At 35.8% G+C, this 23671-nt stretch overlaps 1 protein-coding gene and 1 long non-coding RNA gene across 3 annotated transcripts in view; both read left to right on the top strand.

The window, feature by feature from the left end:
- The window catches only part of AKR1D1 (aldo-keto reductase family 1 member D1), a 64720-nt gene that overhangs the window by 8975 nt on the left and 32074 nt on the right, over positions 1-23671 (top strand). The window contains exons 2-3 of one of the 2 annotated variants that reach the window (XM_072652611.1): positions 1709-1876; positions 8192-8308. In XM_072652611.1, the coding sequence (XP_072508712.1) occupies positions 1709-1876; positions 8192-8308 (285 nt within the window). The remainder of the gene's footprint in view (positions 1-1708; positions 1877-8191; positions 8309-23671) is intronic. The other variant, XM_072652610.1, reaches the window with a different exon arrangement.
- Positions 8320-15299, top strand: LOC140533191 (uncharacterized). The gene is made up of 2 exons (XR_011976824.1): positions 8320-11548; positions 12075-15299. It is a non-coding gene; the product is annotated as an uncharacterized lncRNA (long non-coding RNA).

Raw genomic sequence — 23671 nt, 5'->3', positions numbered from 1 at the left:
AGAATCAACTTTCAATGTTGTTTAGTTCCAATAGTTTACCTTTTCTTCTCTTTTTTCTTTCTGCCTTCTCTGTAATCCATTCTTCCATTTCTCAGCTTCCTGACATTGCTTTAATTTCTTTTCACTTCCTTAGAAGTTTTTTTCTCGATTGCTTCTGAATTACCTTTTCTATACTGTCAAAAAGATCTTCATTTTAACAATATGCTAGAAGGGGACAGATCAAGGGAATAAGAAAGTGATTGAGAGGATATTACCATATTTCCCAGGTAGAAGTCATATGTCAATACCAAATGAAACCCTAGTTAGCAAAATCTATGGCCATTAGGATAGTCCCCTGATTCTTTTCCGTCACCCACAGAAACAGAGATCAGTATGCCTTGATCTGGGGATCCCTATTTTCATAGGAATCTAAGTTCTAGATGAGACAATTGTCCCTTGTACTAGTGCCCAAAATGCTAATCCAAAGACAGACACACAATCTCATATGAAGGGCAAATTGAAGAAGGATCCTCAAACATTATCAAGGGAAACTCTGAGAGGCACAAAGTCCTGTACAATTATAATAGAAGGAGAATAGCGAAGCCCCTATTCTGGAATAATCATTCCCAGGAAGGTGAGATGATCAGATTTTTAGCATTGGATAACTCCTAAACACTAGAGGTTATATTGCTCCAAGTTGATTACTTCTGACAGGTGTGGCAGTGGACAAGTTTCCTATTTTGAAGACTGACATTTTGAGATGATTGATTATTATTATCCATTATTAAATAATGTTAATATAATAATTATTAAAATATTTGGTTTTTACTTGCATGAACTGTTGCTGAGTGAAGTGAGCAGAACCAGGAGAACATTGTACACAGTAACAGCAACACTATGCAATGATCAACTTTATTAAACTTAGATCATCTGAGCAATGCAATGATCTAAGATGATTCCAAAAGACTCATGATGGAAAATGCTACATACATCCAGATAAAGAACTATAGAGTCGGAATGCAGATCAAAGCAGACTATTTTTTTTCTTTGTCATGGTTTTTCCCTTTGGTTCTAATTCTTTTTTATAACATGACTAACATGGAAATATGCTTAAAATTATTTTACATGTATGGCCTGTATCAGATTGGATGTCATCTTGGGGAAGGGAGGAGGGAAGGAAGGGAAGAAAATTTAAAACCCAAAATCTTATAAAAGTGAATGTTGAAAACAATAAAGAAATAAAAAGATTTGGCTTTCATATGATCTTTGATTTTGATTCTTATAACTTCTCTGTGAAGTAGAAAAGACAGGTAATATTATTGCTATACAGATGAGGAAACTGAAATGTGGGGAGATTCAATAATTAGCCCATAATGACACAGTTCCACCTGACACCATTCATACTGTCCTTTAATGTATGGATAGACACTATCACATTTGAACCAATTGCAGAGCTGATTGTTTCCATGACTGTTTTTCTAGAGCTCCAAAACATCTTATTGACAGTGTGAAGAGGCTACCACATTCTGTTGGTAATTATCAAGCTCCTAAATGAGAGAGTTTAGAGCAGCTTTTGAAAAAAATAATGGATGTAAATTGGCAGAAAAGAGCAAGGAGGAAATGAAGTTATCAATTAGCAGTTTTAGTTGATCTAAGGAAAGAAATGTTTTAGAAATAACCAATCTAGAGTCAAATCCAGGTCACCTTTTTTCCTCTCTTTTTATTCTAGAAAACTAAAGACCTATGCAAACAATCTGTGAAGACTGCCATTGATGTTGGGTACCGCCATTTTGATGGTGCCATGCTTTATGGAAATGAACACGAAGTGGGAAGTGCAATCAAAGAGAAAATTGCTGAAGGAAAAGTGAAGCGAGAAGACATCTTCTACTGTGGCAAAGTGAGAACCTATTCTGTCACTCTTCCTTTTATAATTATAGGACACGGCAGGGCTAAGAAAATTTAGGAAACAGTTGCTATCAACAATTATATATTATTGAAAATAATCTGTGTAAAGTACTATGTTAAACCATTGTAGAAATCTAGACCATTATTTGTGCTAGTACAGACCCAAAGAAGGAATCCCAGGAGAGGGATAGGTGCCAGCTCCCTTCACTGACAGGGAAAACGTGAGTCATAATTTTCCCACATTCTCATTTTTCTTTTATGTGGGAGTTTGGGCTCAATGAGAGGGGATAGTTTATCCCTTCTCTTAATCTCTCCTTTCCTCACAAGGTGTTGCTGGAATGGGTAATGGCCATCCCTCTGAATACAAGGAAGATTTTATGTCTTCATTGGTGACTTTACTTTTAAAAAAATTTGAAAGTCAAATTTATACACTAGGTAAGTTGGAGACCAGGAGGTGGGGCAGGAAATAGAAGGTGGGGGGTGGGAGAAATTGTGGGGGGAAGAATGGGACATTTTTCACCTTGCCCAGAAGTATCATTAAGGTTTCCTTTTAAATAAGTATTTGTAATGACTTGCTAATGCTTTTTTCCTCACATTATTGTTATTCCCCAATGACCCATCTCTCTCTCTCTCTCTCTCTCTCTCTGAAACACACACACACACACACACACACACACACACACACACACACACACACACACACACACACACACAAAGGCCTCATAGCAAAGAAGCAAAGTTCAGTAAAACAAATCGATGCTTTGACTTTGTCTGACAATATATAGCTCATTCTGCACCCGAAGTCCACCATCTCTCTCACAAAAGAAAGGAAACATGCTTCACTGTCAGTCTTATAAAGTAAAGATTAGTCACTGAGTCAATCATTTCTGATGCAGTATGGCTATATTGCTTTGAACTGTGTTATAATGGCAAGAACTCTGCATTTGGGTTAAGAAAGACTGGGATTTGAATTCTGGTTTGATATTTACTCAGTATGCTATCCTGGCTAACTCATTTAGCTTTTCAGGGATTACAGTTTTCTCACCTCAAAAATGAACAGGTTAGACAGAATAACTTCTAAGTTCTAGTTCTTGATCCTATGAAATGAATAGGGTTGAGAAATTCTCTAATCTTTGAAGTTAGTGTTAAAATTTCACCTGTTGGTTCATCCCCACTGTAAAGCCAATCATAGCAGCACATGTGAGGACTGCTGTTGTGAATAATTTTAAGGGTCTAATTGCATAGTGTAAGGAACTCTCTATTCAGCAGTAAACTAAACATTGTTCAATAAAGTAAAGCATAACATTCTTAGCAACATCCTTAAGCAAAACATATCACCTAATATATTTATGGAGATATATATGTATATATATCTCACAACACTCATAGGGTACATGGCACATATTATTGCATCCCTAAAGTCAGGGGGTCCCAAGCTAGGGTCTTCCCTAGTACCATGTATCCTTAAGGGGTAGCAGAAAATGCCACGCCATCCACTCCTAGATCACTATAAGAACAATCTCATTAATCAGTATGTAGTATCTAAGTAAAGACCTCTCTCATGTTGACTCGACAGCTTGCCTGGGTTCACATGCAGGCAGCTCTCTGCTCTTGCTCCTTGTCTCAGATCATGGGGACTGTTCTACTCCAAACTCTTTCTGCTTCTACCCAATAATAGGTTCCAGAGTCTTCTGCTCAATAGCTTCTGTTTCTAGTAAAACAAAGCTTAACAGAGCTATAACAATATTTATACACTTTACCAGTGCCATCATCTCAATTCACTTTAACAGCTCTTAAAAGGGGCTTAAACCAAGCCTCTTTCCTATGGGCAGATCTCCAATCTTCAGCTCAATTCACTCATAAAGACAGGGCTTCTGTTTGAACAATTGACACAGATCAGCAGACAGGACTTCTGTCTGAGGAAGTCCACACAGGCTAATAGACAGGATTTCTGTCTGAGAAATCAGCGCAGACCAAGAGACAGGTCTTCTGTCTGAGCAATCAACACAGATCAACAGACAGGGCTTCTGTCTGGAATTAACACAGATCAACAGACAGGGCTCCCAACATAACACAGATTATTTCTTTTAGACCTCCCCACAAACAAGTTCCCCTAGCCAGCTCACACTCACTTCTCTCTCTCAGCTCTGCTTCTCTCTCCAAGCAATATAATATATATTCTAATCAAAGATCCTTGATTGAGTCAATCAAAGGCAAGACTCAATTAAAGTCACTTGATTGGCTAAAACTCAATCCAGAAAAATAGCAAAAAAGCCTACTTTGCTTTCTGTTACCTCCCCCCTCCCTTGCTTCAAAGAACCAATGCTATTCAGAAAAAAATCTCTGCCTTTACTTTCCATCAAACAGACCTGAAGTAGTCTTTGTTTCAAGATGTTTGTGAGATGTCAGTCTGTCATTTTCATACTTAACACTTTCTAGAAGTGACTTAATGTTATAACTCTAAGTCCTACTTTCTCCTGTATAGTAAGCTTGTCTATTGCAGGTAAAGACAACTAATGCTTTATGATGAATTTAACTGTCACTATCTACTCCTGAATGTGGTTGTGGAGCAAGAGGTTGAAAGGGAAGTCATTTTTGTAAGAACTAGCCATTTCCCCAAACTGAGGTGTATATAAATAGTTAAGTAATTTTTTGTGCTGCTGCAATTGTGTGAAGTGTAAAAGAAAACCACAGCTGTCTTTGATCCATGAACTGACTTGGAGGACTCTTGAAGTCCTCTATTCTTTCATAACATCTATGGGTAGCCTCAGATCCTGGCCTTCCTTACGCAGTCAGTGATGCCCAATTTGACATTATACAAAGATTACAAGAGACTTCAAGTCCTCTTAACAGAAATAAGAAAGATTGAAGTGAACAAGTGAACATGAGTTTGTGGGACAATGTAAAGAATTCTATTTTGGACATGTTGAACTTGACCAGGCAGAGATATTCAGGTAATAGATATGGGTGAATAATGAGGTTTTGTTATATGGTTTTGGGAGTCATCTGCATAGAGATAACTGAATACATGAAACTGATCAGATCAAGATTAAGAGTGTAAAGAGGGAAGACAAGAGGGTCCAGGGCAGAGCCTTGGGAGCTGTTCACAGCAAAGGAGAAAACAGGTAGAAGAGACATGGGAGAAAACAGAATATTATGGAAGCTATGTGACAGTCAACAGTACAAAAGCTACAGTGGGGAACTGGTCAATGAGAATAAGGACTAATAGGAGACCATTGGATTTAGCAGTTTAAAGGCTACAGGTAACCTTGGAAGGAGTAACTTCAGTCAAATGGTGGTGTCAGAAGTCAGGACATAAGGAATTAAGAAGTGAAAGCAATTAGTGCAGATCAAGAGTGCTTAACCTGCTTTCACAGAGCCCTAAGGGGTCTCTGAATAGATTTCAACTTGGATAGGAAAAAAGTTATATATTTGCTTTCACTAACCTCTAATTGCTTAGCATTTCCTTTCATTGTGAATTTTTAAAAAAATATTCTGAGAAAGAGTCCATAAACAATAATATTAGCTGGCATCTACTATGTATCTACTGTGCATCTACTATGCAGCAAACACTATGCTAAATGCTTTTTACAAATATTACTGCATTGATCCTCACAAGAACCTTGGGAGTTAGGTACTATTATTGTTCCAGTTGTATAGATGATGAAACTAAGGCAAATAATGGTTAGATGATTTGCCCAAGGTCAAACAGCTAGTAAATGTCAGAGATCAGATTTAAACTCAAAGGTTTCATCACATGGCCAAAGAGGTCCCTGAATCCCTGTTGTAGGTTGGCATGAAATTAAGAAGGGTCAAGTAAAGGACTTCTGTTTCTTTTGCTTTTAATACCACCTGGGCTCCAAAGTATTTCCATTTTCAACTCCAGATAGTAAAATCACTAGATACTAATCAGGAGTGTGGTTTCTTCTGATTTATAGCTTTTGTTTACAAAACAATCAGTAGATATGAGAGAAATCAGTAGGTGTAATGCATTTTGACAGGTTCTCCAAAATATTTTTGATACAGCTTCTATAAAGATAACCTACCTACCAATTTACAATATTGGATCTATGTGTGGCAGATAGTCACTTGTACCAGTTGACGATTTCCTCCTCTTTCTAGATACTAGGTAGCACAGTAGATAAAACCCAGGACCTGGCATCAAGAAGCCCTGAGTTCAAATCTGATTTTCCACACTTGGTAGTTGTAATTCTTGGGCAAACTACTTAACCTCTGTCTTCCTCAGTTCCCTCAACTGTAAAATAGGGATAATAATAACAACTAGTTCCAGGGTTGTTGTGAGGATCAAATGTGGCAAAATTTGTAATGTGTTTAGCATAGTGCCTGGCACAGAGCGGGCACTAAATAAAGATTGTTCTCTTCTCTTCTCCACATACCTTTGCCTCCAGACTTCTTAACATGATGGCTTCTTCCTCTGTATTTTGCTATAAATCTCCAAGAGCACATCAACATTTTAGTCTTCCTCATTTTTTCATTGAGCATGGGACTTTTTTTTCTTCAGGAAATCCACATTCTCTATCTATGGGAAATAAATTTTGAACATATAGTTTAGCTCCAATCATGAAGAATCTCACAGAAATTTTCTGTGTCATTGTCTTTACCTTGACAGTTCCATACCGATTTGGATTCCTCTGCATATCTCTGGGATCTTTTTATTCCTGATTTCTTTCCTTGATAATTTCCTTTATCCTTGCAATGGTTCTTTATTCCCTCTAAAAAGTTAACATCATCAATACATGGCATAGGAGGGATATGATATTCTCTTAATGCACTTATCATTTATGGAAACTTTATAAAGACTAAGATCTCTTACTTGGACTGACAAGTTGAATCCCCCAGAGCAAAGCTCCATCTCTCCCTCAAGGGTCTAGTGGGAGGGCAGGACAACCTGAAAGAGTGTCTTTCTCTAATGCTATAGCATTAGACCTCTATTCCATTGTGGTCTGCCCAATGTCAGTCGCTAGCGATTAGTGTCCAAGTATCATTTAGCCAATTATCATCACTTAGATTTTATAAAGAAATATTTACTGAAAAGATAACATAACATAAATACAAACATCTCCCTCTAGCATCCAGAGGCGCACTCTTCCCCATACCACCTTTATCCAGAGGAGGGGAGGCTCACATGTAAAACAGTTTCTACATGGCATTAACCCCAAGGATTTCACTTCCAAATGTAGCCAATGGAAGAGTCATCATCATTCTTTCAACTTCTTTTGATCCAATATTCCAATGGATTAATCAGATCTCTTAGGACTTTACTTCTTACAGGGTTTAGTTGTCCATTTTGGGATGGACCCCACCTCACAGACCTCTGATGATTTGATCTCTCAGCCCTTCAAACCTCAAAAGGTAGCAGCCTAGTTGGATATATCTTCATTGAAGAGCAACATTCAAGGAAGCAAAGACTAGAGAACTATATACACAGTTAAATGTGGGCCTTTTCCTACATACAAATTTAGATTAAAATTCCAAGTCTCTCTCCCCTCATCTGCCAAAGGCTTACAACATACCTTCCTTCACTTGTAAAGGGAGAAAGAAAGAGAAAAGTTTGCTATAGTGAGTCAGTACCTTTCAAATGCTCACCTTTTTCTGGATCAGCAGTCAATCAAAAGTTCATTTCTTCATGTGGTTAGCCAACTTGAACTGTGCATGCTCTGAAGCCAATGTGAGAATATCATTAGCCAAGCAGCTACTCATGTTCATAAAGCTTGGGCTTGTCTAGTCCTTTGATATTCCTGTATACATCCCAAATTCTACCTCTATGTCCAAAATACTCTCCCTTATCATTTACAACCCTTGGAAACCATAAAGTTTTTCAAAACATAGCTCAAGTGCCAAGGACCTTCCTGATTCCCCTAGTTGTTAGTGCTTTCCCCGCCCATATTACTTTGCACATTTATTACTGTGTATCTATACCCTACTTACCCCGCAGAAGAATATAAGCCTCTTGAGGACAAGGAGTGTTTTGTTTTCATCTTTGAAACCCCAATACCTAGGCAAAAGCTTGTTGAATTGAATCAAACTATTTTTCTTCACCAGCAACATCATGGAAAGTGAAAAGTTTGCCAGTGCAAGAGGGATATTGACACCACCCAGTATAGGACAAGGACAAATATGGTCAGATTGTTCTTCAGTGACCCATGTGCATCCTTTAAATCCATGTGCTCTTTGATAAATGGAGAACATTTATTTGATTTTATCTTTACCCCACCAAGTACTATAAAACATGGAATTTTTTATACTAGATGAGTTTGTTTCATAATTTTCCTTTGTTATATTTCAGTTGTGGTCTACTTTCTTGAGCCCAGAGATGGTACAACCAGCTCTGGAGAAGACACTCAACAGTCTTCAGCTAGATTGCATTGATCTTTACATCATCGAGATTCCAATTGCTTTAAAGGTAAATGGAAATCCCCAAAGGCCACCTAGTTTGCCTTCAGCCTAAACTTCTGTATGGAAACTGTAAAATATATAGGATGAGTTCAACATTTTGGGAACCCTAACCTTCTATCATACCATTCCTCCTTATGCCTCCCCCTTCCTAAATCTACTCTTCTTCATCATTATGACCTCCAATCCCTCCATCCCTCAGTACTTTTCTCAGGTCATTATTCCTGCTCTGACTTAACTTTCTTCCTTTCCCAGTCTTGTTAACAGTTCAACTGTACACTGTCCTCTCTTCTTGAATTCCTTCTCCCACCCCACTTCCATCCTTTCACCACTCACCCTTTGCCAAAATCCAATCCTATATTATTCCCATGATCTGTCTCTTCCCCTCTTATTTATGGGCTGCTGAGTGGAGTGAGAGGAAGTCACACCCCCAGGATGACTGGTGACTCTCTAAATTTCTGACATCTAACCTCAACTGGGCTCTTTTATTCCTCTTATTATTTTCTATATTGCTTTCCTATCTCATTCCCCACAGAAGCTATTCCAACACTTTTTTCCTGAAAGTTCCCAAACCTCTCTCTCAAAGGAATATTCTCTTACCTTACTAAGAAAATTGAATTAAATTGCTCTCTCTTTTCAAAACCCTATCAACATCATCTCCTAATCTCTGCTCTCTTCCTACAGTCCCTGATGAAGCAGCTTTTCTTTTGGAAAAAAGTCATCCCTTCTATAAATGCCCTTAATCCTATCCCTTCCCCTCTTCTCTAATTGATGGACCCTTCCATTATCCCCCATCTCTAAACTTCAGTATCTCCCTATATACTTTTTCTTTCATTATTGCCTTCAAATATGCCCAAATCTCCCACATCATTAAAAAAAACTTTCACTAGATCCTAATATCACCTCAAGTTTTCATGTTCTTTTTCTCTCTGACTCCTAGAAAAAGTTATTGATCTACATAGGTTTTCTTTTTTTTCTTATTTTTTCCCTAGTTCACTTCTCAACCCTTTGCAGTCTAACTTCCAATCACATCATTCAACTGAGAATGCTTTCTTCAAAGTGATCAATTTTCTCTTCATTGAAAGATCTAATGTTCTTTCTCAGATCTTATCTTCTTGGGCTTTCTGTTAATCACAGATATTCTCCTCTTAAGTTTTCATGACAATGGCCCTAAAGTGTAACCTGTAGTAAAACTCACCTTTTGTATATTAATTAATTGTAATAATTAATATCCTTTATAAGTTTTTGATTCATTGGGAATTTGGTTTCCACACTGAATTTAACCTAAAGTAGGAATCTTCTACATGATCAGAGCTAACAGGGGGAAATTTTGTCATTGTCATTTCCTAGAATGAAGAATTGTATAATTTTAGTTCTACTTGACTTTTAATTTTTGGCATAGAATTTAGAATTATGAATCCTAAATGAGGTCTGTAATTATTTAAAAAGAATTTTATCTACATACCCAGGAAAAAACAAATGGATGAAGAATACCTATTGCCCTGATTAAGATATACACTTGTATAGACAATTGAAAATGCTAATCCATAAGTACCTACTTCTTCGATCAAGCTAGTGGACAGTCAACTGGGTGCAGGATAGAATAGGAAGAACAGATTGATTGTATGTCATTGATTGCATCATGTTTTATTGACCTCCACACAATCCTATTCTAAAGTCTCATTGTGACATACAGGTGATCCTGGATTTCCAAAGATCTTCAAAGTACAAGTTCCAACATGCTCTGATTTGTTGGACTACATTTAAAATAATAGTCTACATCAATTGTCTAAGGCCAAGCTTTGTTAACTATAGAGAGGCTCTTGTTAATTTCCCCAACTTTCTCCCTGGATCGATGATCTTTTTAATAACAAGATTCTTGTAGAGAACTATTGTGTGGCTCCAAGTTATAGAACACTACAATCTCAGGAACATTGTAATTCAGAGATCATGTAAAAGGCAATGGAGAGGTGCATGATGGATGTGAGCAAGCTATAACATGTTACAAACAAAAATTATATGAGAGAAATAATAAAGGCCATCAATAATAATCATAATAGAAACAATAATCAAAAAAGATGATGGGAAGACCATTTAACAAGAGCAAGGGATAATCAATGTATAGCAGAAATGCTCTGCTGGAATCACCGTGATATCAAAAGAATAAGAAGAAGGCCCTCAATACACTAAGTGGACCTCCTAGGGTGAACTCATGGGAGGGATATGATGAGAGTTTCACAGGATGGATAGACATGAATGGGTTTCTGTCTTTATTGTAGTTAAGAATAACTACACTTATGAGCCATAAATCTGTTGGACACATCAATTCTCAATGTATCTTAAGATGTTTCCCCTTTGAAAGAGAAGAGAATATCAAAGACTTGGGGTAAATCTCATATCTCAATATTATCATTGTAGTAAAGATCATATCTATGAGCCCAACTGAAGAACCTTAGCTCTGTGTCTTGAGTCAACACACTCATAAAACTTTGGAGAAAATTAAAGCTGGATATGTACAGCGGGCTTTGGCTACTAAGAGAAAATAGAAAGAGCCAAATAAAGGGGAAGAGGAGCCTTTTCTGGGTGAAAAGCAGAACTTGGACCTGGAAAGCAGAGTACATAGCTCTCTCCAAATCATACCACCTTAAAAACAGTGAAAATTTACAGAACTCTCCCCCTCCCAAATTAGCTTTGAAAACATGAAAAAAACCTGAAGCTTAGGACAGTGTCCCTCTACTCCCAAGTGAGCAAAGCCCACCTCTAACATAAAGTTCAAAGTCAAGAAACAAGGTGGAAAAATGTTCAAACAACAACAAAAGAACCTGACCATGTGGTGATGGTAAAGATCCAGACACAAACTTAGAGGAATAGAACAATATGAAAACATCTATAAGCAAAACCTCAAAGAAAAGGGGTGGGGGTGGGGGGGTGGAGCCAAGATAGTGGAGTAGAAGGACAGACCTATTGTAGCTCTACCCCCATAACCCATATAATATCTGTAAAAAATGACTCTAAACAAATTCTAGAGCAGCAGAAGCCACAAAATGATAGAGTGAAGCAGATTTCCAGCCCAAGACAGACTGGAAGGCCAACAGGAAAGGTCTATTGCACTCAGCTTGGAGCAGAGTACAACCCAGCATGGGCTGTGTGTCATGGACAAGACTGGAGCAGACTTCAAGGTGCAGAATCACGGGTAGCTGCTGTGGTTCTCACAGTTCTCAACCCACAAACACCAAAGACAGCTTCAAAGGTCAGTAAAAAAGCTCTTTCACCTGGGTGAGAGGGGAGTGTGGTGTGGCTCCTGCCCAGGCCCAGGGCAGCAGCAGCCACTACAGCAGCAGTTTCCACTTTTGGAGCCCTCAGCCTAAAGACCCGAAATGGCTGATCTGGGTCTCAGTCTTGAATGGCAGTCCTGTAGTGCAGAGGAGCATTTGCTTGGTGGAGCTGGTGGTGGCTGTGGAGAGGAAATCCTACTCACATTTCCAGGGCAGAAAAGAGTGCTTTTGGTTGTTCACAGATCAGAGCACAGGCCAGGAGAGGAGTAAACTCCTCTCCCTTTATTGTGCCGTCTTGGAGGAACTGAGCACTTAAGGTCCCTAGAGATATCTCAGTAAACAGCTGCACAAAACTTCTAAAGCCTATGGTAGTATGCCCTCCACTTGACAAAGAACTCAAAAATCAAGTAACTGACTGAGAAATTTCCCAAAAAAATGGAAAAAATAAAACTATAGAAGGTTACTTTCTTGGTGAAAAGACATTTTCTCCTATCCTTTCAGATGAAGAAGAGCAAAGCATACTATTAGAGGAAGACGGTAAGTTTACCTTACCTTTGGCTTCTGCATCCAAAGCCTCCAAAAACATATGCAGTGGTCTCAGGCCATGGAAGAGCTCAAAAAGGATTTTGAAAATCAAGTAAGAGAGGTGGAGGAAAAATTGGGAAGAGAAACAAAAGCAATGAAAGAAAATCATGAAAAGCGAATCAACAACTTGCTTAAGGGGACCCAAAAAATGTTGAAGAAAATGCCATCTTTAAAAATAGACTAACCCAAATGGCAAAAGAGGTCCAAAAAGCCAATGAGGAGAAGAATGCTTTAAAAAGCAGAATTAGCCAAATGGAAAAGCAGATTCAAAAGCTCACTGAAGAAAATAGTTCTTTAAAAATTAAAACGGAACAGAAGGAATGAATGACTTTATGAGAAACCAAGAAATTACAAAACAAAACCCAAGGAATGAAAAAATAGAGGACAATGTGAAATATCTCATTGGAAAAAAAACTGACCTGGAAAATACATCCAGGAGAGATAATTTAAAATTATTGGTCTATCTGAAAACCATGATCAAAAAAGGAACCCAGACATCATTTTCCAAGAAATTATCAAGGAAAAATGTCCTGATATTCTATAATCAGAGGGTAAAATAGAAATGGAAAGAATCCACTGATCACCTACTGAAATAGATCCCAAAAGGAAAACTTCTAGGAATATTGTAGCCCATTGCCAAAGTTCTCAAGTCAAGGAGAAAATATTACAAGCAGCCAGAAAGAAACAATTCATGTATTGTGAAAATACAATCAGGATAACACAGGATTTAGCAGCTTCTATACTAAAGGACTGAAGGACTTGGAATATGATATTACAGAGGTCAAAGGAGATAGGATTAAAATCAAGAATCACCTACCCAGCAAAACTGAGATAACACTTCAGGGAAGAAATTGGAATTTCAATGAAATAGAGGATTTCCAAGCACTCTTGTGGAAAAAACCACAATTGAATAGAAAATTTGACTCTCAAATACAAAAATTAAGAGATACATGAAAAAGTAAACAGGAAAGAGAAGCATTAAGGAACTCATTAAAGTTGAACTGTTTACATTCTATTTACATGGAAAGATGTTATATGTAACTCATGAAACCTTTTCAATATTAGGGTAGTTAGAGGAAATATGTGCCTGCATGTGCACGTGCACATGCACGTGTGTGTGTGTGTGTGTGTGTGTGTGTGTGTATACACACACATATATATGTGGGTATGCATGGGTATGTGTGTGTGTATATTATATATATGTATACACAGGTTTGTATGTGTATATGGGCATATGTGTGTATGTATATAAATATACGTAGACAGAGGGTACAGGGTGAGCTGAATATGAATGGAGAATACCTAAATAAAATTTACTATTGAGTGGAATGTACTAGGAGTAAGTGAAAAGGAGAGGTAGAATGTAGCAAATCATCTCACATAAAAGAGGCAAGAAAGAGCTTTTACAATGGAGGGGAAGAGAGGCGAGAAGAAAGAAAATAAGTGAGCCTTACTCCCATGGAATTTGGCCTATGAAGAGAATAACACATACTAAATTGAATAAGGAAATCTATTTTACTTTGTAGGAAGACAAGGGGGAAGACAGTAGAAGAGGCAACAAATTGGGGAAAGGGATAATCAGAAGCAAACATTATTGTGGGAGGACAGGTCAAGGGAGAGAATAGAATAAAGGGAGGGCAGAATAGGACAGAGGGAAATGTGGTTAGTCCTTTGTAACATAACTATTATGGAAATGTTTTGCATTGTTACACATGTATGACCTATATAGAATTGCTTCTTTTCTTAATGAGGGTGGGTGAGGAGGGAGGAAAGGAGAGAATATGGAACTCTAAGCTTTAGTAATGAATGTTAAAAATGGTTTTAGCATGCAACTGGAAAATAAGATATACAGGCAATGGGGTATAGAATTCTATTTTGCCCTTCAGGTAAATAGAGGGGAAAGGGATAGAAGAAGAGGGGGTAAAAGAAGGGAGTACAGACTGAAGAAAGGGATGAATGGAGTACATGCTGTCTTGGGGCGGGGGAGGGGAGAGATGGGGAGAAAATTTTGAATTCAAATGCTTGTGGAAGTGAATATTGAGAACTGAAAAATAAACATATATTTTTAAAAAGAAAGAAAAAAAAAGAAAAGTGCAAATTGGACCTAAACCTAACAAGAATTTCTACAAGACTTAAAGAGATAAAAGTAGTTGAACAAAAATTGGGAAGAGAAATGAGGGTGGTGCAAGAAAATTATGAAATGGGAATTAACAGTTTAGTAAAAGAAGCACAAAAGATACTGAGGAAAACATCTTTAAAAAATCAAATTGGTCAAATGTAAAGAGGCAAAAAAATTCACTAAAAAGAACTTCTTCAAAAGCAGAATTGGCCAAATATAAAAAGAAATATAAAAACTCACTGAATAAAATAATTCCTTAAAAAAGCAGAATTAGGTGAGTAGAAGCTAATGACCCCAGGATACACTAAGAATTAATCAAACAAGGTAAAAAAGAATGGGGGAAAAAGTAGAAGAAAATGTGAAATATCTTATTGGAAAAACAACTGACCTGAAAAACGTATCAAGAAGAGATAATTTAAGAATTGTTGGACTGCCTGAAAGCCATGATTTTTAAAAAAAGACTAAACATCATATTTCAAGAAACTATCAAGGAAAACAGTCCTGATATCAAATCCAGAAGATAAAATTGGAATTGACAGAATCTACTTGCCATTTCCTGAAAGAAATGCCAAAAGGAAAATTCCCAACAATATTATAACCAATTTTGTGGAGCCATGATCAGGATCACACAAAATTTAGCAGCTTTCTGTAATGGTAATTTAAATGGGAAGATCTTTCCCATTCATTAATAGGCCTATGTGACCTGCTTAAATCACATGAAAGCCTAAGTCATGTGTGGTGAGTGGAGCTTGCTGAACGGATGGAGCAGGAAGGGTGGAGCAGGACTGGGAGAAAGTTGGTCAGGTTAGTCAGAGGTGGGAAGGACACAAGCAGCCAGGCACAGCTTAGGCTCATGAATGTTTGTGGGAAGGTCCCATCAGGGGGCAGGGAGGCTTGGGAATGGCTTTGCCCCCTGTGGTGATGACCTGTATTGACTTCTTGGTCACTATGACTGATTTTGCTTTCTGGTTCTGGGATTTGGCTTTCTGGTGTCTAAATAAATGTTTTTCTTCTGCCTTCCATATGGAGAGTCTGTTATTCTTTGAGATTGAGAACTACCCTGGCATATTCATAGTCACCACCAGTGCTGTGAATATTGCCTTAGTGATACACTTCCACATTAGAGGAGTGGAGGGCTTGGAATACAATAGTCTAGAAGGCAAAGAAGTTGGGATTATAACCAAGAATAACCTACTCAGCAAAACTGAGCATAATCCTTCAGGGGAAAAAATTAATTATTTAATGAAATAGAGCACTTTCAAGCATTCTTGATAAAAAAAGATTAATAGAAAATTTGACATTCAAACACAAGATTCAAGAGAAACATAAAAATTTAAGCATGAAAGAGAAATCATAAGGGACTTAATAATGTTACAGTGTTTACATTCCTATATGAGAAAATGACACATGTAACTCTTAAGAACTTTATCATTATTTAGGACACTTACAAGGAATCTACAGAGAGAGAAGGCATGGGTATGAGTTGATTTTGTTGGGATAATCTAAAAAAATGAAGGGGTGAGAAAGAGGAATGCACTAGGAGAAGAGGAAAAGGAGAGGAAGAATGAGGGGATAAAAGAAGCATACAAGGAAGAGGTTTTATAGAAGAGGAGAAAATGGGGGCAGGTGGAGAGCAATGCTTAAACCTCATTAGTTAAAATAGTGTCAGTACCTTCTACTGTTGTTACCCACATCTTATGTGTATCTTGGAAGATAGACTCTGAACTATATTTATATTCTGTAGCAATTTTAAATGGAATTTCTCTTTTGTCTCTTCCTGCTGATAGTATTGATATTATGTAGGAATGATGATTTATATGAATTATTTTATATCCCAGAACTTTGCTGCAGTTATTTAAATTTATTTTTAGTTGCCTCTTTAGGGTTCTTTTAATATACCATCTTATCATATCATCTGTAAAAAGTAATAATTTATTTCTTCTTTACTTTTGGTTATTTCTTCAATTTGTTTTTCTTGTCATATTGCAATAGTCAGCATTTTGTAGTGACACTGGACATCTCTATTTTGCCCTTTAATTTATTGTAAAGGTTACTAGTTTATCTCCATTAATGGTAGATCTTGGTTTGGCATATATATTATTTATCATCATAAGAAAAGAAGCATTTTTTTGGTTTTCTAAGTTATTTTTTTTTTAAACAGAAATGGCTGCTGTACTTTGTCATTTTCTCCTCTTCTATAAAACCTCTTCCTTGTATGCTTCCTTTATCCCCTCATTCTTCCTCTCCTTTCCCTCTTCTCCTAGTGCATTCCTCTTTCTCACCCCTTCATTTTTTTAGATCATCCCAACAAAATCAACTCATACCCATGCCTTCTCTCTGTAGATTCCTTGTAAGTATCCTAAATAATGATAAAGTTCTTAAGAGTTACGTGTCATTTTCTCATATAGGAATGTAAACATTGTAACATTGTTCTATATCTATTGGCATAATTATATGTTTTTTTGTTTTATTATTACTATGGTTAATTAGATTTATTATTTTCCTAATATTTAAAAATCCTATATTCTTTGTATAAAGCCAACTTGGTCATAGTATATAATCTTTGTGATGTGTTGTTTCAGACTCTTTGCTAATATGACATTTAAAAATTTTCCATCTATGTTCATTTGAGCTATTGGTCTGTAGTTTTCTTTTTCTCTTTTGACTCTACATGGTTTAAGTATAAATGTTATATTTATATCATATAAGGAATTTGATAGGATCCTTTCTTTTCCTATTTTTTCAAACAATTTATGCAATACTGGAATTAATGTTCTTTGAGTGTCTGATAGAATTCACTTGTCAATTCTTCTGATTTTAAGGGCTTTTTATTTGGAATTCATTTATGAATTGTTTGATTTCTTTTCTGAGACTGGGTTGTTAAATGACCTATTTCCTGTTCTGTTGATCTGAATATCTTATATTTTTGTTAATAATCTTATTTAAGTTATCAGGTGTTTTTTCTCTATGATTGGGCAAAATAGATTTTAGTAATTTTCATTTCTTAAGAATGTTATGTTTTAATTTTTTGGTACTGGGACACAACATTGGGTAATTTGATTAAAAAGAAGAGGTTTAAATCAGATTAGCTAATGATTTCTCTCCCCCCCTCCCCCAGCCAAGTAGCTCCTACTACTACTTCTGAATCCAATAGATTTTCTTTTCTTTTGTTCATTTCTTGTTTAATTTTTAGAATTTCAATTTTGGTGTTTAATAAATGATGTATTAAAAATTTGTTGGGTGTTCTATATTTTTAACACCTTCTCAATTCATTAACCTGTTCTCCTTCCATTTTGGTAATAAACATGTTTAGAGATATAAATTTTCCCCTAAAGATTGATTTGGCTATATCCCAAAAATTTTATCAATATTGTCTTTAATAAGATCATCTGTCATTTCTCTATTTCTTAAAATCCATCCATTCATTAGGATTTAGTCTCCAGTTGACTTTTAATATATTTGGTAGCCCTTTAATTAATATTACATTGTAACTGCAGTGTAAGCAGTGAAGAATGTCTATACTATTTCTGCTTTTTACATTTGATTGTGAGATTATGCTATAAAACACGATGAATCTTTTAAATGTGCCATGCATAGCTGAAGAATATTATGTATACTCCTTTTGATTTCCATTCAATAATCACCAGAGGTGTATCATATCTAATTTTTCTAAAATTCTATTCTGGTTCTTAATATTTTTATTTTATATTTATCTAGAACTGATGGGGTAAATTGAGGTCCTTTACTATAATTGTTTTATTGTCTATTTCTCATTGTTATTCATTTATTTTTTCTCTAAGTATTTAGAAGCTATGACAGTCAGTGTACATGTTAAGTACTAAAAAAGAATTCATTGTCTATATTACTTTTCAGTAAAATGTAGTTTCTTTTAATTGAATCTATTTTTATTGTTGCTGTTTCTAAAATCATAATTGCAACTTCTGCTTTTTTTAACCTCTTCATTTAATTCTGAGTGAGATTTTTATTTTTAAGCCTGTTTCACATAAACAATTCTTTACATAAACAAAACATTACTTTCTAATCCAATCTCCTGAGCTTTTTGCCTTTGGGGATATGTTCATTTCATTCACAGTTATGAACTAATTGTTTCTTTCTCTCCATTCTCTTCTTTTACACTTTCTCTCCTTTTTACTCCTCAATCTCTGTGTTTTAAGTTACTATGCTTTATTTTTTTCTTCTTTAACTTTTTTCCCCACTGTCTTTTGTCTAAACTTGGGTTTGTTTTGCTTATGAGAAATTCTTCCCTAAATCTATTCTCCTTATATTTCCTTCCCTCTCCTGTTCTGATCTATACCTCTTTTAAATTAAATATATTTTCTACACCAAACTTTGTGTGCATATTCTGCCCTCTTTTTACTTATTTAGATGAAAAAAAGCTCATGTTGCCCACACCTCACCTCCTCCCATGTTTCTATATGGCTCTATTTATGCAACCTTATTATGTGTTAAGAATTGATAACAATTGATAAATGGCCATAAGATATTAATAGGCAATTTTCAGATGAAAAAGTTAAAACTATCTGTAGTCATATGAAAAGTGCTCTAAATCACTATTTTTAGCAATATTTAAAAGTTTATTTATTTTTAGTTTTCAACATTCAATTCTATACGTTTTAAATTTTCTCTCCTTCTCCAAGATAGCATGTAGTCTGATACAGGGTCTACATATCCATTCCTATTAAAAAATATTTTCACATTAGTCATGTTGTATAGAAGAATTGGAATGAATGGGAGAAACCATGAGAAAGAAAATAAAACAAATCAACAAAAGAAACTAGTTTGCAGCGCTCTGCATTTAGACTCCATAGTTCTTTCTCTGGATATGGATGGCATTTTCCATCATGAGTCCCTTGGAATTGTTTTAGGTCTTTGCATTGCTGAGAAGGGCTAAGTCTATCAAAGTCACTCATCACACACTGTGGCTGTTACTGTGTACACTGTTCTCCTGGTTCTGCTCACTTCACTCACCATCAGTTCATATACAACTTTAAATTACTGTTTATTAGAGAAATGCAAATCAAAACTACTCTGAAGTACCACTTCACATCTATCTGACTGGCTAGCATGAACAAATAGGAAAATGATAAATGTAGGAGAAGACTGGGAAAATTGGGACACTAATGCATTGCTGATGGAGTTGTGAACTTATCTGACCATTTTGGAGAGCAATTTGGAACTATGCCCAAAGGGCAACAAAACTGTGCATACCCTTTGATCCAGCAATCACACTACTAGGTCTGTATCCCAAAGAAATCATAAAAGAGGGGGAAGGGCTTACATGTACAAAAGTATTGATAGCAGCTCTTTTTGTGGTGGTAAAGAATTAGAAATTGAGGGGATGTCCATGAATTAGGGAATGGCTGAACAAGTTATGGTATATAAATGTAATGGAATACTATTATTCTATAAGAAATGGTGAGCAGGTAGACTTCAGAAAAACCTGGAAACCCTTGCATGAACTCATACTGACTGAAGTGAGCAGAGCCAAAACACTACTCACAGTAAGAGCAACATTGTGCGATTGACAGCTTTGTTAGACTTAGCTCTTCTGAGCAATGCAATGATCTAAGACAATTCCAAAAGACTCATGATGGAAAATGCTATCTACATCCAGAGAAAGAACTATGGAGTTTGAATGAGGATCAAAGCATACTATTTTCTCTTTTTTATTGTTGTTTATTTTTTATTTCTCATGGTTTTTCCCTTTTGTTCTGATTCTTCTTTTACAACATGACTAATGTAGAAATGTATTTAATATGATCATACATGTATAGCCTATATCAGATTGCTTGCTGTCTAGGGGAGGGGGAAATGGAGGGGAAAAGGAAAAATTTAGAACTCAATTTTATAAAAGTGAATGTTGAAAACTATAAATAAATAATTTTGGGGGGGAAAATATTTCATTGCTTTTCCTATTTTCCTCTAATATATTTTCTCCATTTTCTTTTTCCTTAAATCTTTAATTATAGCAACACTATTTATTGGTCTTCTTTCTCAGTTGACTAACTCTATGACCTCTTGTGACATTAGGATTCTAAATAAACCTTTTTAACATAGCCCCCTCCCATTAAAATGTAAAAAGTTTGTCCTCAGAAAGTCCCTTCATATTATTCACTTTTTATTTTTTTTACTTCTATATTTTTATTACAAAATTCTTTTTCAACTTTGATTTTTAATAAAGAATATGTGAAAATTCTCTATTTTATTGAAGATCCATTTTTTTTCTTAGTAGGATTATAGTCATTTTTGCTGGGTAAGTTATTCCAAATGTAGACTTTTATCTTTTGCCTTTAGGAATATCTCATTCCATTTTCTCCATTTCCTTATAATGATAGCTGCTAAATTCTGTATAATTCAGACTGTGTATCCTTGATTTTTGAGTTCTTTATGTCTGCTTGTAGCAGATTTTTGTTGTCTGAAAGTTCTGGATTTTGGTTGTGATATACTTAGGAGGGGTTTTTTGGTGATTTCTTTTAGGAAGTGATTTTTTACTTTCACATTGCCCTCTTGTTCTAATATTTTGGGGCTATTTTCTTTAATGACTAAAATATGATGTCCATGTTCTTTTTTTGTTATGGATTTCAAGAAATTTAAGATTTCTAATTTATTTCTTTTTTTTTTATTTTCTAGGTCAGTTGTATTTATATGAGGTATCTTATATTTTCTTCTGTCTTCCCATTCTTTCAACTTTGTTTTAAGAGTTTTTGTTGTCTCCTTGAGTAATTACTTTCTATTTGGTCTGTTCTGAGTTGGAAATTTGTTGCTAGGATAAGTTTTATACTTCTGTTAAGGTATTAATCTTTTTTCCAGTTCTCGCCTCCATAGCTCTCATTTCTTTTATAAAACTTTTTTTAGAACCCTTTAGTTTTTCTTCAAAAAATTCTAGTTGGTTCTGAAATTTTCTTCATATACTATCACAATATTTGCAAAAAGTTACACTTTTTTTTCATCTTTGTCTATACCTATTCTTTCAATTTCTTTTAAAAAACTATTGCTATAATCACCTGCTCAGCAAAATGAGTATAATGCTTCAGGGTAAAAAATGGACATTCAATGAAATAGAGGACTTTCAAGCATTCTTGATGAAAAGACTACAGCTGAATAGAAAATTTGATTTTCAAATACAAGAATAAAGAGAAGCATGAAAAGGTCAATAGGAAAGAGAAATCATAAGAGACTTACTAAAGTTGAACTGTTTACATTCCTACAAAGAAAGATGATATTTGTAACTCATGAGACCTTTCTCAGTATTCAGGTATTTGGAGGAGATAGAGAAATAGATAGATAGATAGATAGATAGATAGATAGATAGATAGATAGATAGATAGATAGATAGATAGATGGATGGATGGATGGATGGATGGATGGATGGATGGATGGATGGATGGATGGATGGATGGATGGATGGATAGATGGCACAGGGTGAGTTGAATATGAAGGGATGATATCTAAAAATAAAATTAAAGGGTGAGAGAGGAATATTATGGGAGAAGGAGAAAGGGAGAGATAGAATGGGGTAAATTATCTCACACAAAAGAAGCAAGAAAAAGATTGCAGAGTGGAGGGGAAGAGTTGAACTTTGGATTTACTTCCAAGGTGTGTGTGTGTGTGTGTGTGTGTGTGTGTGTGTGTGTGTGTGTTATACTACTTCGGCTTAGTAAGATTCAAGTGATGCCTTCTTTCCCCAGTGCTTCCACTTTTCTGTAGACTTTTATTTGCACCCTTGATTATGTATTTCCCCATCCCTCTTCCTTTCTTCCCTAGTGTTTTCTTGTTTTCCCCTTCCTTCTTTTAAAATAATCAAAACATGACAAAAATAAATCATTCCCAGGCCATGTATCTGATTTTGTTCCTGCTACAATCCTCAGTGATATTATAATTCTTAGGGAATACTTGTATCACACACATCTCCATTAGAAAGCAAAGACTTCATCCTTATCAAGTCTTTTCCAATTGCTCACTTGTATTTCCTTTTTTACATTTGTCTTTATTCCCATATTTGTATTTCAAAGTTAATATTCAACTCTGGTCTTTCTATCAATAATGCCTGTAAGTTCTCTGTTTCATTAATGGCCCATTTTTCCTCACAGCGTTATACTCAGTTTTTTCTGAGTAAATTATTCTTGATTGTAAGTCTATGTATTTTGACTATCGCAACATTGCATTGCATGCTTCTCCATTTCTTTAGAGAGATAGTTGTAAATCTTGTACGATCCTGATTGTGATTCCTTGGTATTTTAATTCTTTCTTTTTGTCTGTTTTCATTTTTTTCTTTCTGACCTAGAAGCTCTAGATTTTGGCTATGACATTCCTAGGAGCTTTCACTTTGATCATTTTTTCAGGAAGTAATTGGTGGATTCGTTCTGTTTTCATTTTGCCCTCTTGTCTGAACAGTTTCCTTTCATAATTTTATGAAATATGATACCCAACCTTTTTCCTCTCTCCTCTCCCTTCCCTCCTTTTCTTCTTCTCTCTCTCAATGAGAAAGGACTTTCAGACAGTCCAAGGATTCAAATTTGTGATCTTGGGCTAGAAAAATGACTCACTGTAATTTCTCTTTTGATTTCTCAATCTGGAATCTTTCTTAGACCACTGTTGGAATAGATGTGGGGGTAGCTGGGCTGCAAATCTTCCTCCTATTCTATCATCTTGGATTGTCCAAAACTTCATCCTCATCTACTAAAAAAGATAATGAAGGAGTGGAGTGAGAAACATCCTGTCCAATTGCACTGAAACAGGAGACGGCATGTTAAGTTAGAAGAACAATCAATCCATTGTGACTGGAACTTAGAGTATGTGAAGGGGAGTAATATGGAATAAGTTTGAAAAGATAGATTAGAGAGAGGCAGCCTTGAAGAGAGTTTTCCTTTTAGTCAGGAAGGCAGATTAAAATACTGCCTATAATGGATACTGGTTGTATCAACCTGGGCAAGTTACTTAGTGTCTATAGACAATTCTCTGAGACTATAAATTGCAGAGCTGGGGCCAACCTACATTGATTAGAGGGAGTTCTTCACTGGAATATCTTTTTTAGCAAAAAAAAATCACAGGCCCAGTGAAAAAGAAAAAAAGACAGAGAGATTGGATCCAGATAGCCAGGGTGCTGGAGAGGAAGTAGAAGGAAAGACATATATTTTTTCCTGAAGGCATCAAGAGAACTACTTAAGTGTCTTGGTGGTGGGAAGGGATGGAATGATAAGGTCAGAGCTTAGAAGATCTGCCTTTGAAGATGATCTGACAGATTGGAGAGAGAGGACAGATCAAGTGACAGAACACTGATTTTGGTGTGTTGTTTTTTCTAATTGTAGCCTATACAATTTCCAACTCTAAAATCTTATGATATATTCATTTAAATTGCCTGATTCCTACATCA

Source organism: Notamacropus eugenii, chromosome 3 (genome assembly GCF_028372415.1).
Source record: "Notamacropus eugenii isolate mMacEug1 chromosome 3, mMacEug1.pri_v2, whole genome shotgun sequence".
Lineage (NCBI taxonomy): Eukaryota > Metazoa > Chordata > Mammalia > Diprotodontia > Macropodidae > Notamacropus > Notamacropus eugenii.
The sequence above is the reverse complement of the archived record's forward strand: the minus strand, read 5'-3'. Positions and strand labels throughout refer to the sequence as shown.